Source organism: Gorilla gorilla, chromosome 2 (genome assembly GCF_029281585.2).
Source record: "Gorilla gorilla gorilla isolate KB3781 chromosome 2, NHGRI_mGorGor1-v2.1_pri, whole genome shotgun sequence".
Taxonomy (NCBI): Eukaryota; Metazoa; Chordata; class Mammalia; order Primates; family Hominidae; genus Gorilla; species Gorilla gorilla.
Genome location: NC_086017.1, coordinates 190,448,840 through 190,464,485, shown reverse-complemented (window position 1 = coordinate 190,464,485; position 15,646 = coordinate 190,448,840). Strand labels below are relative to the sequence as shown.

Below are 15,646 nucleotides of genomic sequence, written 5' to 3'. Positions count from 1 at the left end.
TGTCTTCATCTGTCTAATAACCTTTTTTCTCTCACCAAATTAAAGATGAGAGATAGTAAGCAAATTTTTTTATTTTAAAAATCCTGCCAAGTATACTCAACATTCATGTCCCCCCATTAAAGCAGTTACTACTTATAAGAATAATTACAGACTGAGGTTTCTTCAATGCTGAAGTCACTGTGTTCATTCCTAAGTGGGAAGGTGATACGAATTATATAGGGCAAAATAGGAGCTCAGAAGGTTAATATCTAAAGAACTATTCAGTCAAATGTAGGGTGAGTTTTAATGTCTCTGAATAAAAAAACACTTACAATGCAACATAAGAAACTAGCCTCCCTCCCCATCTACCACTCAGGCACTTCAATAGTTTCCTAGAAGTTTCTGAAAATGCTGAAGCTCTTTTCTACTCAATTATTCATTTAGAATGTTTGGCACAAAATATGGAGAATGGACATGTGGCAACACAGTATATAAATATAATAAAATTTTGCCAAATCGCATTAATCATGTTTTGTATAATTCTATTAGTCATGCCGCACAAAGTAAAAAAGGATAATGCTTACTTTGCTCTATTATCCATTCCAACAGCAATTACGCTTGTTTACTCTTGTTCCAAATTATTGAATACAGGGAATTTCATTCATTGCACAACACAGCAATACTGAAACACAGTTTCTTATTTATATAAAATACATAAAAATAAGAATCAGGAATAAATTACAATCTTTAATTCTCAATTCTTACAAATCATTTTGCAGGGGCTCCTTTTCTTCACTTTCCACATTTTACTGGCTGTGTCAGTAACTAAACTAAATAACAGCAAAAGTTATTGACAAAGACAAATGATAAAAATAGAAGATTATGCTTTCTCCAACCAAAGAAAGAGTTTTGTATTAGGCAATACAATCACAAAATTCCTACCTCAAAGATTTGTTCAAAATTCTGAAATTCCTGTAATCTTGCCTGAAATCCTTCAGCAAGTGCCACACCTGTAACGTACAGGCAAAGATTTAAAAACCTAGTATATAGCAAGATATATTTTCTGGTAGGCTACTGATTTTATAATTTTAAATATATATATATATATATACTTTTTCCCCCCGAGACAGAGTCTTGCTCTGTTGCCCAGAGCTGGAGTGCAATGGCGCAATCTTGGCTCGCTGCAACCTCCGCCTCCTGGGTTCAAGCAATTTTCTGGCCTCAGCCCCCCAAGTAGCTGGGATTACAGGTGTGCACCACCATGCCCAGCTAATTTTTGTATTTTTAGTAGAGATGGGGTTTCACCATGTTGGCCAGGCTGGTCTCGAACTCCTGACCTCATGATCCGCCCACCTCAGCCTTCCAAAGTGCTGGGATTACAGGCGTGAGCCACCGCACCCAGCCAATTATAAATATTTTTATATTTAAAAAGGAAATCTATAGGTAATGCATACCACTTTCTGGCATCCCCTGTGCTTTTTGCTTTCTAGCACTAAGAACTTCCTTTGCTGAAACAAAGAAGATACGATTCTGTGCTTCTAAAGCATTTACAACTTTGAGCTCCTCCACCAAGAAATGTAGGCATCTTTCCATGTGCTGTCTGCGTACCTACAGAGAAAACGGTATTAAAAGAATTCTAATAATTTAAACAAATATAATAACCAACGACTATAGACCAATACTTACTTTATTCACAGTGATATAATAAAAGTTACCATATAACTAATGAATTTAAGAAATTCTAATAAATGAAGTTTGATACTTGATGACAGGAAATCTTTCTCTTAACGATTCTGTCTTTTGAACATCTATTTAAAATTCTGCTGGGCACAGTGGCTCACGCCTGTAATCCCAGCACTTTGGGAGGCCAAGGCGGGCAGATCATGAGGTCAGGAGTTTGAGACCAGCCTGGACAACATGGTGAAACCTCGTCTCTACTAAAAACACAAACATTAGCTGGGTGTGGTGGCAGGCGCCGGTAATCCCACCTACTGGGCAGGCTGAGGCAGGAGAGTCGCTTGAGCCCAGGAGGTGGAGGCTGCAGTGAGCCAAGATCGTGCCCCTGTACTCCAGCCTGGGTGACAGAGCAAGACTCCGTCTCAAAAAACAAAGTTAAGGTTGGGGAGTTAAGGTTGGATAGAATGCATTAACCAGGCATTAGAATTGCAATGTTGGGTTCAAGATTACCACTTGGGCACTGAAGTGAAGATTAAGGGTTAGAAGTTAGGATTTAGTACTAGTCTTTAGCATTATGGCTATGATGAGAGATCTCTATATTCAGACTTGCAAAAATAAATCTAAATAGGAATGCTGAAATATTTGAGGAAAAATAATTTATGAGTGATGCTTCCTAATTCTGAGACCCCAATTTGAAAGAGCAAGACTGTAAGACAACAGTTAATGACAGGAGGATATAAAACATGATGTTACGCAAAATTCCAATTGGGGAAAAATGAAAGCAAATAATTTTATCATGTGAACAGTGATGGGATAGTTTAAGTTATTTTTATCTTGTCCTCTACATATAATAATCTCGTACTACTATTAAAATCAGAAATAGTCTCAAGCAAATTAAATAAATATTATTTATAGTTCAAATTCCAGATACTTCAATCTTTTTAAGTTTCTACAATTGGTGTGACTAAAATGCCAAAAAAAAAAAGTTGAGGATGCAAATCTTATGAAACTCAATCTGCTGGCAGGAGTATAAATCGACACCAAGCACTTTGGAGAACTCTGGTGCTATATATTTACTAAAATCGAACATATTCTTAACTTGTAATCTAGCAATTTTACCTCTAAGTACATATACCCATGGTTTACTGACCTCTGCATTACTGACGTTTTGGATTGGCCAGTGTTTGCTTGGGGGCCTGTTCTGTGTCAGAGCATGTGTAACAGCATCTCTAACCTCTACTCATTAGATGCCAGTAGCACAAAACCCCAATTGTGACCAAAAAAAAGTATCTTCAGATGCTGCCAAATATCCCATTGAGGTCAAAACTGTCCATCCTCCACACTGAGAACTACCTAACAAAAATGCACACATATGCATACCAGAAGGACATATACAAGCATATGCACAGTAGCATTCATAACTGAATACAGTAAATTAACCCAAATGCCCATCACTGTGAATAAATCAATTGTAGTATAGTCACAGATGGAATACTATACAGCAATGGGAATGCAATACAACTATGCTACGCACAATAATATGGACACATATGACAAACACGTTAAATAAAAACAAAAACAGATGCAAGAGCAGGTATTATATAATTCTGTTATATAAAGTTGAACAACCAGAAAGATTAATTTAGGGGGTCAGAAGTCATGATAAATGGATAATTTCTCCTTGGGAAGTAGGACAGAAGGGAAGTTAGAAGGAGGTAGGTAAGAGGAAGGTTCTGGGGTGTTCAGAATGGTCTGCTTTTTGATCTGGATTTTGAAACAGGTGTGTTAAATTTGTAAAATTTGGCCAGGCATGGTGGCTCAGGCCTGTCATCCCAGCACTTTAGGAAGCCAAACTGGAAGGATCACTTACGATTTATGTACTTTTCTGTTATGTACATTTCAATAACAACTTAAACAAAAAAGAAGTTTCAAGCTTTGAAATAACTAGATAGTATAACACAATTTTCCCTCAAAGTAACTTCAGACTTTGGTCTTTATCACATACCTACTTCAGGTTTTCTCTAACTATCTTCTTTTCATGGAATAGCTCTTATAATTTTCTATTCTATAAGCAATATTGTTTTCTCAAATAACAATGTATGTGACTGTATTTCAAAACCTACAAAAAAAAAAAAATAACTTACGTCTTCCATATATTCTGGCTCTGATGCAGAGGCATCCCAACGATTATTGAGAATGAAAATATTAGGCTTGGAAAGCCGCTCATTCACCTTGTGAAAAAAGTGTTTTTCCTGAAAAACAAAAAAAACCCCACAGTACATTCACTATAATTTACATTTATAATTGAAATTTTACTTTAATGAGAAAGTCTGAACCATTTAAACAGTAATTAACACCACTGACAAAGGATCCCAAAGCACTCTATGAGCATTAAACTTTCAAAGATGAAAAAAACTGATAACTTTAAAAAATCATGTTATAGTTTTGAATATTAGATTACCTAAACTCTGGAAAGTTTATTTCAGATGAGTCTGGCTCCAGACATCTGGCTAAATAATCTTCTAAGTCGGACAGCCGCTTAAAGTGTACACAGTTAAGCTGAAACCTAGAGTATATTCTTGTGAAGCTGGAAATAGCTGACAATACTGAAAATATAAAAAGCCTTGCCTGATAGATGGCAGAAGGAAGGAGTGGTTTATACTTTATTCAAGAGACTTAAATAAGCATCCTAAAATTTCTGGCACTCATTTTCCCTGAGACTGACAAATAACCAGAAGCTAGAACCATCAAGCCCTATACTGCTAGAGAAATCCAGGGAACTACACACTATAGAAAGACTAGAAACAGCCCTTCTGGTTCTATGAAAACACAAACCCCTTCATTCATGCCTGTTTTTAGAAGTTCTTTCTAATCCATGATTTGGATTTCCCTTGCTTTTCAGAATTAAAACAGATACCATTTCATTTCCTACCATCGAAACACAATAATATGATTAAATCCTACCGTATTCATTAGTGTTGATTCAGAGTTTGCGACCAAAACGAAGACATCAGCATCTAGGCAAAACTTATCAATCCAGCTATCCAGCTCTGTAGTGACATCCGTGCCTGGACTAATGAGAGTGAAATAAAAATTGTATTATATTTCTTAAAAAGAAAATTTGGGTTACAGAATTTTTTCAGCTTTTATATATAATTTGAAGTTTAAAAACCAGGATTTCCAGCTGTCATCTGTAAGAAGCCTAGGAAATTTTAACCTAGTGATCTTTGACAAAGCAAATAACATGCTCAATATTTCAATCTTTTTAATGTTTATGCTTTAGATGGCTGAAATATAAAACTAGGCTAATAGATACTAAACAATGAGGGTTCAAGCAGCTATATCCAGTATGGCTCAGAGAAGATTTAAGCACTTATAAACACAAATAAAAATATATAAATTTAATATACCAACTATACTAGGAGCTGCAGTGAAGAATTTGCCAACAATAAATATTTGTAAAAAAGTTAAAAAATTTATTCATTTTAAATTTTTGTGGGTACATATTAATTAAGTATACATATTTATGAGGTATATGAAGTATTTTGATACCAGCATACAATGTGTAATAATCACATCAGGGGCTGAGTGCAGTGGCATATTCCTATAATCCTAGCATTTTGGGATGCCAAGGCGGGAGTTTGAGTCCAGGACTTTGAGACCAGCCTGAGCAACATGACAAAACCCTGACTCCACACACACACAAAAAATTAGCTAGGCTTGGTGGCATGCCCCTGTAGCCCCAGCTACTCTGGAGGCTGAGGTGGAAGGGTTGCTTAAGCCTGGGAAGCGGAGGTTGCAATAAGCCATGATCCCACCACTGCACTCCAGACTGGGCAACACAGCAAGACCCTGCCTCCAAAAAAAAAAAATCACGTGGTAAACGAGGTATCTATCACCTCAAGCATTTATTCTTTGTATTACAAACAATACAATTATATTTTTTTAGTTATTTTTAAATGTACAATTAAATTGTTATTCAGCCAGGTACGGCAGCTCACACCTGTCATTTCAGCACTTTGGGAGGCTGAGATGGGGGGATTACTTGAAGCCAGGAGTTTGAGACCAGCCTGGCCAACATGGTGAATCCCCATCTCTACCAAAAAATACAAAGATTAGCCAGGCGTGGTGGCTACTCAGGAGGCTGAGGCACAAGAATGGCTTGAACCCCGGAGGGGGAGGTTGCAGCGAGCCGACACTGCGCCACTGTACTCCAGCCTAGGTGACAGAGTGAGACTCTGTCTCAAAAAAATAAATAAAAATCAATTATTTTTCACTACCGTTACCCATTTTGGTACCAAATACTAGATCTCATTCATTTTTTCTTGTATATATCCAACTGTCAATCTTGACTGACTGGGTCATAGATACAATCTGGCTATGAAATAAAGCTAAACTAGTTAACATTGTATTTAAACCAAATATTTTGGTGTCATGAACATCTCTCTCCTCTGTTTCTATGGATTACTTGAAACACTCATTTCCATTTAAAAGGAAAATCCATTATCAAAAACAAAATGGAGCCAGGTGAGGTGGCTGGTGTGTGTCTGTAATCCCAGCTACCCAGGAGACTGAGGGGGGAGAATCACTTGTACCCGGCAGGCGAAGGTTGCAGTGAGCCAAGATCGTGGCACTGCAGCACTGCACTCTGGCCAAAAAAAGTGGCCATCCTTAAAATTTCTTGAAATGGAATCAGACTGATGAATTGGTGCTTTTATGTAACTTACAAAATAAAACCAATACCGTATCTCTTCCTTAATCTAGCTAATGAGAACAAAGTGGTAACTGAATGTTTTAATTTTTTATACCATATGCTAAAGTAAGCAGTATTATACTATTAAATAAACTTCCAGAGAAAATGCAATCCACATGTAATTTTACCTGTCTACTAACACCAGGTCATCTCTCAAGAGGGCACATTTTGCTTTTGGCCAAAACACACGTACAAGACAGCCAGCTTTCAAATCTTTGTCCATGTGAAGGGCATGGGCCAGTTGATTAACTGTCTAAAGCAGGAGGAAAAGAAAAAAATAAACTCCACTTGTAATAAAATTCAATAAAAATTAAAAACATTGTGGTACATTTATTTTAGCAAAACAGGTATATAAAAGGTAAAACTCTGAAATAAAACCTTCTGAGCAATCTTGAGAACCTGAATTTTTAAATTTCCAAATAGAAAAAAAATGGTTCCCTCAAAAAGGACTCCAGCAACAGAATTCTAAGCAACTCCTGATACTGATTTTGTGAAGTATATAAGTTCTGGAGTCTCTGTTCTTTTTGCCTATTTGTATTTTCTGATTCTACTGAAATAAATGTGTATCACTTAGTCATATGGAAGAAATGTCATTAGAAGAAATGTCATTATTAAAATAGGTTAAAATTACATAGCTTTTAACACCCCATAGAAAGGAATGAAATCAAGTCTTTTGCAGGAACATGGATGGAGCTGCAGGCCATTATCCTAAGTCAATTAATGCAGAAACAGAAAACCAAATACTGCATCTTCTCGCTTAAAAGTGAGAGCTAGGCCGGGGCGGTGGCTCATGCCAGTAATTCCAGCACTTTGGGAGGCCGAGGCGGGTGGATCAACTGAGGTCAGGAGTTTTGAGACCAGCCTGGACAACATCATGAAACCCTGTCTCTACAAAAAATACAAAAATTAGCTGGGCATGGTGGCACGTGCCTCTAATTTCAGCTACTCGGGAGGCGGAGACAGGAGAATTGCTTGAACCCAGGAGGTGAAGGTTGCAGTGAGCCGAGATCACGCCACTGCACCCCAGTCTGGGCAACAGAGAAAGACTCTGTCTCCAAAAAAAAAAAAAAAAAAAAGTGAGAGATAAACATTTGGGTACACACAGAAATAAAGATGGGAACACTAAACACTGGGAGCTACTACAGGGGTAAAGGTGGAAGGTGACAAGAGCTGAAAAACTACTGAATGCTACATTCACTATTTGGGTGACGGGCTCAGTTGAAGCCCAGACCTATCCATCACACAATGTATCCATGTGATAAACCTGTACATGTAACCAACCCCTGAATCTAAAATAAGGAGGAGGAAAAGAGTGTAAAGAGGACTGGAAGAGCATGGATCAGGAAAATGAGAGATGATTTCTTTAAAATAACAGCATACTTTGAGACTCTGAAGTCACGAGAAGTTTGAATTTTGATTTGCTAAAAATCTTAATCACAAAACAATAGTGATTCCTTCATTTATATGAATTAAAAGCTTGATTAGTATTTTCTTTTCTTTTCGAGACAGTGTCTTGCTCCATGTCCCAGGCTGAGTGATCACGGCTCACTGAAGCCTCAACCTCCCAGATTCAACCAATCCTCCCACCTCAGCCACTCGGGTAGCTGGGACTACAGGTATGCGCCACTATGCTTGGCTAATTTTTGTATTTTTTGTAGAGATGGGGTCTCACTATATTGCTCAGGCTGGTCTCAAGCAATCCGACCACCTCAAGTGCTAGGATTGCAAGCATGAGCCACTGTGCCCGGCCTTGAATAGTATTTTCATAAACATCACCTCATTTTTCTAATAACTAATCTGAAGGGTATGCTTATTCTAAAACTTACAGATTGAGTCACCTGATTTACATCAAACAGCAAATTCACAAAGCAAGAACCACCCATGACTTTACCAAGAAATAAAATAGCATGGATCTTCAAGCACTGAACTTTTGTGTTTGTGGAAGAGATCTTTAGACTCAAGAGAAAGTAACCACAATGAGAAACAGTGCCTTGACTAACTGCTTTCAGTCCAGAGTCAACATTTTGCATCCTAATTTGTTTTTCCTTTTATTTTTTTTTTTGGCTGAAGGAGTGGCACTGAATTGAGAAATTTATGAAAGGTAGGGAATTGCCATTGGCCCTAATCTGATAAAGTTAAAATATTTATTCATAAATATACTTACTACATAATCCTGAGGTAAGACAGTTTCTAAAAACACAGATACATATCAAAAACAGATTCCAGGGCCCAATTTCTTAAGCAATTCTGTTTCAAAAAGACAAATCGGAGGCCAGGCATGGTGGCACAAGCCTGTAACCACAGCACTTTGGGAGGCCAAGGTGGGACAAATTTGAGATTAAACAGCAATGATACACGATTAAACAGCAATGATACACTTCAATAATGTTAGTCTCAGCCGGGCGTGGTGGTTCACGCCTGTAATCTCAGCACTTTGGGAGGCCAAGGCAGGTGGATCACCTGAGGTCAGGAGTTCAAGACCAGCCTGGACAATATGGTGAAACCCAGTCTCTACTAAAAATACAAAAATTAGGCAGGTGTGGTGGTGCATGCCTGTAATCCCAGCTACTCGGGAGGCTGAGGGAGGAGAATCACTTGAGCCTGGGAGGTGGAGGTTGCTAGCCGATATCGTGCCATTGCACTCCAGCCTGGGCAACAGAGCAAGATTCCACCTAAAAACAAAGTAATAACTAAAATAATGTTAGTCTCACTGGAAGGGTAGATTTAAAAAAACTCGTTAATTCTAATATACCTTTAAATTAAGGACAAGTTTTATTTTTTCACTAATTTAGTTATGAAGTGAAAAAAAAAATTTAGAGTACTCAAAATATTTAGTGATGGCTTTCAAAGTTAGAAATATTAACAGTTCTTTTTGGCCGGGTGTGGTGGCGCATGCCTATAATCCTAGCACTTTGGGAGGCTGAGGCGGGTGGATCACCTGAGGTCAAGAGTTCAAGGCCAGCCTGGCCAACATGGTGAAACCCTGTCTCTACTAAAAAAAAAAAAAAAAAAAAAAAAAGTACGAAAATTAGCTGGGCATGATGGCGCGCACCTGTAATCCCAGCTACTCGGGAGGCTGAGGCAGGAGAATCATTTGAACCCGAGAGGCAGAGGTTGCAGCGAGCCAAGATCACGCCACTGTACTCTAGCCTGGGTGACACAGTGAGACTCAGTGTCAAAAAAAAAAAAAAAAAAAAGGCCGGGTGCAGTGGCTCACGCCTATAATCTCAGCACTTTGGGAGGCCGAGGTGGGTGGATCATGAGGTCAGGAGTTTGAGACCAGCCTGGCCAAGATGGTGAAACCCCCATCTCTACTAAAAATACAAAAATTAGCCGGGTGTGGTGGCGCACGCCTGTAGTCCCAGCTACTTGGGAGGCTGAGGCAGGAGAATCGCTTGAACCCAGGAGGCAGAGGTTGCGGTGAGCCGAGATTGTGCCATTGCACTCCAGCCTGGGCGACAAGAGCGAAATTCCGTCTAAAAAAAAAAAGAAAAATATTAACAGTTCTTTTTATAAGATGTCAGCAATGCAGACATCTATAAAAATGTTATTAAAGAATAAGTTCAGGACATTGTTTCAGGTATATTATTCTGCTAAAGGTTAAAGATCATACCTTCACACTCTTTTTTTCATCTGATCCTTCTGTCATAAGATAGGCTTTATCTCCATCAGTTCCTTCAACACTTAGGAAGCAATTGGTTATATGGCCAATCCCACTAGGGAGAACTTTATCCCACAACATTGCATTGATAACAGAGCTCTTCCCACTGCTTGTCCTGAAGAATATACAAAATCATGAAAAACAAAACGTAACAGTAAAAAAAGTAGTTCTTTCACTGGGTCTAATATCAACTTTTTTAAAATCCAAATTTTGTTAAGATTTCTTAAGACTGCATTTTTATGAAAAGATTAACCACTTGGCTTACACAAATACTAGCAATGTACATTTCAGAAAAAATAAAGTGCAAGAAGACAAATCCCACCTTTCTCATAGTAGTATCCTCAACTTTTCTTTCTTGCTTTTTGTGGCAATTCAAAATCACAGGTCAAAATTCTGCAACACTACTCCTATCACAAGATGGGGTCTAATATCCCATCTCCTTAAATCTGGGCTGGTTTGTGACTGCTTCAACAAATAATGCACATCAGAAGTGATAGTGGGTGGCCAGGCTCAGTGGCTCACACCTGTAATCCCAGCACTTTGGGAAGCCAAGGTGGGTGGATCACTTGTGGTCAGGAGTTCGGGACCAGCCTGACCAACATGGTGAAACCCCATCTCTACTAAAAATACAAAAAATTAGCCAGGTGTGGTGGGGGTCCCCTGTAATCCCAGCTACTCAGGAGACTGAGGCAGAAGAATCGCTTGCACCCAGGAGATGGAGGTTGCAGTGAGCCAAGATCGCGCCACTGCACTCCAGCCTGGGCGACAGAGCCAGACTGAGTCTCAAAAAAAAAAAAAAAAAACAAAATGAGTGACACTGGGTGACTTCCAAGACTAGGTCATAAAAGACAATGCAGGTTCTTCTATCTTTTTCCCTGGAATATATGCACTTGGAGCCTTGCCATGTAAAAAGTCCACTTACCCCGAGTCTGCTGTGCTGCAAGGAAGTCAAGCTAAATGGAGAGCTCTGAGTAGTGCTCTACTCAACAGTCCTAGTCTTTGAATCATTTCAGCCCAGGTCCCAGACATGTGAGTGAAGATTTAAGATCATTTCAACCCTCAGTTGTTGAGCCACCCCAATCTTCACATCTTCTCAGTTAAGGCTCCAGAGTCCATGGAGCAAAGACAAGACATCCCCGCTGTGCCCTATCTGTATTCTTGACTCACAGAATCAGTGAACATAATAAAATGGCTGTTAAGTTGCTAAGTTTTGGGTAATCTGTTATGCAGTCATAGGAAAAAGGACACTTTTGATGGCTCTGAAATGCACAGAACTCATACTCACTTCAGGGACTTGCTTTCCATTAAGTCAACCCAAGTCCCAGATATCACTGGGAGCCTTTTGGTTCACTGCAAAAGCATCCTATCTTTTCGGCATATGTTTTACCTCTTTCCTTTAGCATAAGAGGGAAAGAACTTTTCTTTATGTTATGGATATCATTCCCAACTCCCTTCCCAGGGAACCTTCTTGCCTTCATTAGCTCAACATTGGCTTCTATTGCCAATATACCACATCCTGCAAGGATGCCTAGGATCTCTCTTAAGATTTATCTTTCTGGACATTTCATGAAGCCTTGCAGTGATCCTCAAGAGTAGTTCTGAAACCATCCCCATGGGGTTAACAAGAATTACATGCCGGGGTCTGGACAGAAACATGGCTGTAGCTCATTAATAATCAGGCTGCACTTTGGCCCACTTCCTTGTTGCTAAATGTCATGTAACACCAGATACTGACCATTTGCACCCCCATTCTTCCTATAGACAGGAGCTCTGACATTAGAATCGTTAACACTTTTAAGGATAGCTTAAGATGTTTTTCGGGCCCCCAAATCCAGCAACCAGTTTGAAGACCCCCCACAGAGGAATGGGATGGATCAGCATGCGAATACAGCCTAGCCTTATTATCTCCCTGTCCCATGACTTCACTCTGCAAGTTCCAACCAATCAACGACCTCTACACTTTGGGTACTCCAAAAACCTTAAAAACCCTAACCTCAAATTCCTTGGGGAGATGGATTGAGGTTCCCCCCCATCTCCTCATTTGGTGACCCTACGATTAAACCTCTTCTCTGCTGCAACCTGGTGTCTCAGCATATCAACTTGCTGCATACATTGGGTGATGGACCTACTATAGTTACAGTTTGGGTCCCTCCACCCCATATAAGAATCATCTGGGGAGCCCATTAATGATGCAGATTCCTCAACTGAACTGTGAACCTAAAGAATCAAGACTCTGGGGATGCTCTTGGGATGATTCTTATGCATACTAAAGTGAGACACACTGTCACCCTGCCTTCCCAAAACAAACAAAAAAAAAACAACTGTGGAAATAGAAACTTTTTCTCCTCTACTATCAAAATCAACACAGAACACTTCATAACTAGATATATGGGGATTTTTCCACATGCATGAAGTGGTTCTCCAGCAAACACCAACTGGGTGTCCTATCATTCATTTCTACCTCCTCCCACCTTGGTTCAATGTCAGAATAGCTCACAGAACTCAGGGAAGCACTATACTTACATTTACTGGTTTATTATAAAGGATATTGTAAGTGACACAGATGAGATGCCTGAGCATTCATGCCCTCTCAGCATGCCACTCTCCCAGCATAACCATGAGTTTAGTTACCTGGAAGTCCAATCATGTTCAAGAGTTTTCATAAAGCCTAATTTTCAGCCTGTCCTCCCCCACCCTTCCTGGAAATGGGTGGGTGGGAAGGAAAGTTCCAGTCCTCTAATCCCCTGATCACTTAACCTTTCAGGTGACTGGTCACCCTCTGAGGTTATCTAGGCGCCCCACCCTAAACCACTCATTAGCATAAATTCAGTTGTCATCAAAAAGGGCTCATTATGAAAACAAGATACTCCAATCACTCAGGGAATTCCTACCGTTTTAGAAGCTCTGTGATAAGAATGGGACAAAGATCAAATATATTTCTTTTTATACCATACCAATGCTTTCTAATTTTCCTTTTACCTGGCTGGCATTTTTTTTTCTTGTTTGAGATGGAGTCTCCTTCTGTGGCCCAGGCTGGAGTGCAGTGGTGCAATGTCAGCTCACTGCAACCTCCACCTCCTGGGTTCAAGTGATTCTCCTGCCAAGGCCTCCCAAGTAGCTGGGATTACAGGAGTGCACCACCACACCCAGTTAATTTTTCTATTTTTGGTAGAGACAGGGATTTACCATGTTGGCCAGCCTGGTCTCAAACTCCTGACCTCAGGTGATCCACCTGCCTCGGCCTCCCAAAGTGCTGGGATTATAGGCGTGAGCCAGCACGCCTGGCCCCTGGCTGGCATTTCCATGGATAGTCCCTCTTCCTCTCCCCAGTGCTGTCATTGTTTTTCATTACACACTCTCCCTGGATCATCTCATCAACTCCTGTGATCTCAATCACCAACATAAGCCAATAATTCCTAAATTTCCTAGTCCAAGTCTCATATTTCCAACTGCCTTTTTGGTAACTATACTTGAACATATATAGTTGTATTAAACACACACAATTTCCTGCCTATACTACTGTCAGAGGTGTTTGAAGCAGAGCAACTCCATCTTGAACAGGGGCTGGTTAAAATGAGGATGAGACCTACTGGGCTGCATTCCCAGGAGATTAGGCATTTTAAGTCACAGAATGAGATAGGAGGTTGGCACAATATACAGGTCACAAAGACCTTGCTGATAAAAGAAGTGGCCAAATCCCACCAAAACCAAGATGGCGATGAAAGTGACCTCTGGTCGTCCTCACTGCTCATTGTAATATATATATTATATGTATATAATATATACAGTTTAGATGCCATGGCAACATCCAGAATGGATGGATATATGGGCTAAAAAGGGGAGGTACCAGCTGCGCACGGTGGCTCACACCTGTAATCCCAGCACTTTGGGAGGCCGAGGTGGGTGGATGGCCTGAGGTCAGGAGTTCGAGACCAGGCTGGCCAACATAGTGAAATCCCATCTCTACAAATAATACAAAAATTAGCTGGGTGTGGTGGTGCACTCCTGTAATCCCAGCTACTATAGGGAGGCTGAGGCAGGAGAATCGCTTGAAGCCGGGAGGCAGAGGTTGCAGTGAGCCAAGATCACGCCACTGCGCTCCAGCCTGGGTGACAAGAGTGAAATTCTGTCTCCCAAAAAAAGAAAAAGTGGGGGCCAGGTACCAACCCTCAGTTCTGGGAATTGCCTACCCCTTACCTGGAAAACTCATGAATAATCCACCCTTTGTTTGGCATACAATCAAGAAATAACCATAAAAATAGCAAAGCAGCAGTTCTCGGGACTGATCTGCCTATGCAGCAGCCATTCGTTATTCCTTTATTTTCTTAATAAACTTGCTTTCACTTTAGGGACCCATCCGGAATTCCTTCTTGCGCAAGGTCCAAGAACCCTCTCTTGGGGTTAGGATCGGGGCCCCTTTCCGGTAACATTATCACAACTGCCTCCTACCCCTGTTCTCATTCAATTCATTCTCCCCATTATAGCTAAGGTTATAATTGTAACATCCAATCCTCTCATGACTATTTTCCAAAATAAAAGAATGCAGAACGCCTTACCATGATATATTAATACAAGGTCTTTTACAATCTGGCTTTTGCTTACAAAGTCTCTTCTTTTGCTATTGTTTCGTAACACCTTAAATTCAACTACTTGAGTTCTCCAAACACACTGTGGTCTCCCTACCCCTTTCTATTTATGGCTTTCTGCAAGAAATGAGCTTTTGGACCTTTTTCACATCCAAAGCTATACCTATTTCTCATTCTCAGTAGGACAGTTGAGTCATCACCTTCCCAGGAGGCTCTTCCTTCCTACTCCACCCTAATCTGAAGTAGGATCTTTTTAAATGGAGCTGTCTCATGCCAGACTCTGTGTAAGGCCCTGAGAATATGGTCAAATGGGAGAAGCAGAAAATAAAAACATAAAATAAGAGCTTTGTGAAAAGTGTTGAAAGACATTAACAGGATGCTTTAAAGAAAATAACTGAGAAGGAATAATTTAGATACGGTGGTCAGAGAAGGTGTCCAAGGTAGTAACATTTACGATGAAATATGAAGAATGAGAAGGCACTAGACGTAGCTAGAACAAGGAAAGGTGAGTTGTAGGCAAAGGGAATTGCAAGGGCAAAAGCCCTACGATGGGAAACAGCTTAGAAGGTCTACGAAGTTAGTTTAGTAAATAAATGCCTCTGTTGGTACACAGCACATGATAGCTGAATAACCAGTTATGGAGCTAGTCATTTGTCTTTGCATATAAGCTGTGGCAGAGATCACCCTATCACTCTGGATTGTTACACCGATGTACGCCTCCTACTCTCCCTCTAGGAATGATGGAGTTGAAAATTTTGGAAGACGTACCTGATCACTGCCCTTTTCTCCCCGCCATAATCCTTACAACCTGTGAACCAGATAATTGTCAACCTTAAGAAAGACACTAAAGAAAATCACCTCTAAATTAGCCAGGCACAGTGGCTCACGCCTGTAATCCCAGCACTTTGGGAGGCCGAGGTGAGTGGTTCACTTGAGGTCAGGAGTTCGAGACCAGCCTGGCCAACATGGTGAAACCCTATCTCTAATAAA

At 40.2% G+C, this 15,646-nt stretch overlaps 1 protein-coding gene across 6 annotated transcripts in view; it reads right to left on the bottom strand.

Annotated features, from left to right (window-relative positions):
- The window catches only part of MFN1 (mitofusin 1), a 76,463-nt gene that overhangs the window by 55,121 nt on the left and 5,696 nt on the right, over positions 1-15,646 (bottom strand). For all 6 annotated transcript variants that reach the window (XM_019024214.3, XM_055381803.2, XM_063704400.1 and 3 more), the window contains exons 4-9: positions 10,023-10,185; positions 6,538-6,662; positions 4,621-4,729; positions 3,801-3,908; positions 1,434-1,587; positions 922-989 (exon numbers count right to left, since the gene is read on the bottom strand). In XM_019024214.3, the coding sequence (XP_018879759.1) occupies positions 922-989; positions 1,434-1,587; positions 3,801-3,908; positions 4,621-4,729; positions 6,538-6,662; positions 10,023-10,185 (727 nt within the window). The remainder of the gene's footprint in view (positions 1-921; positions 990-1,433; positions 1,588-3,800; positions 3,909-4,620; positions 4,730-6,537; positions 6,663-10,022; positions 10,186-15,646) is intronic.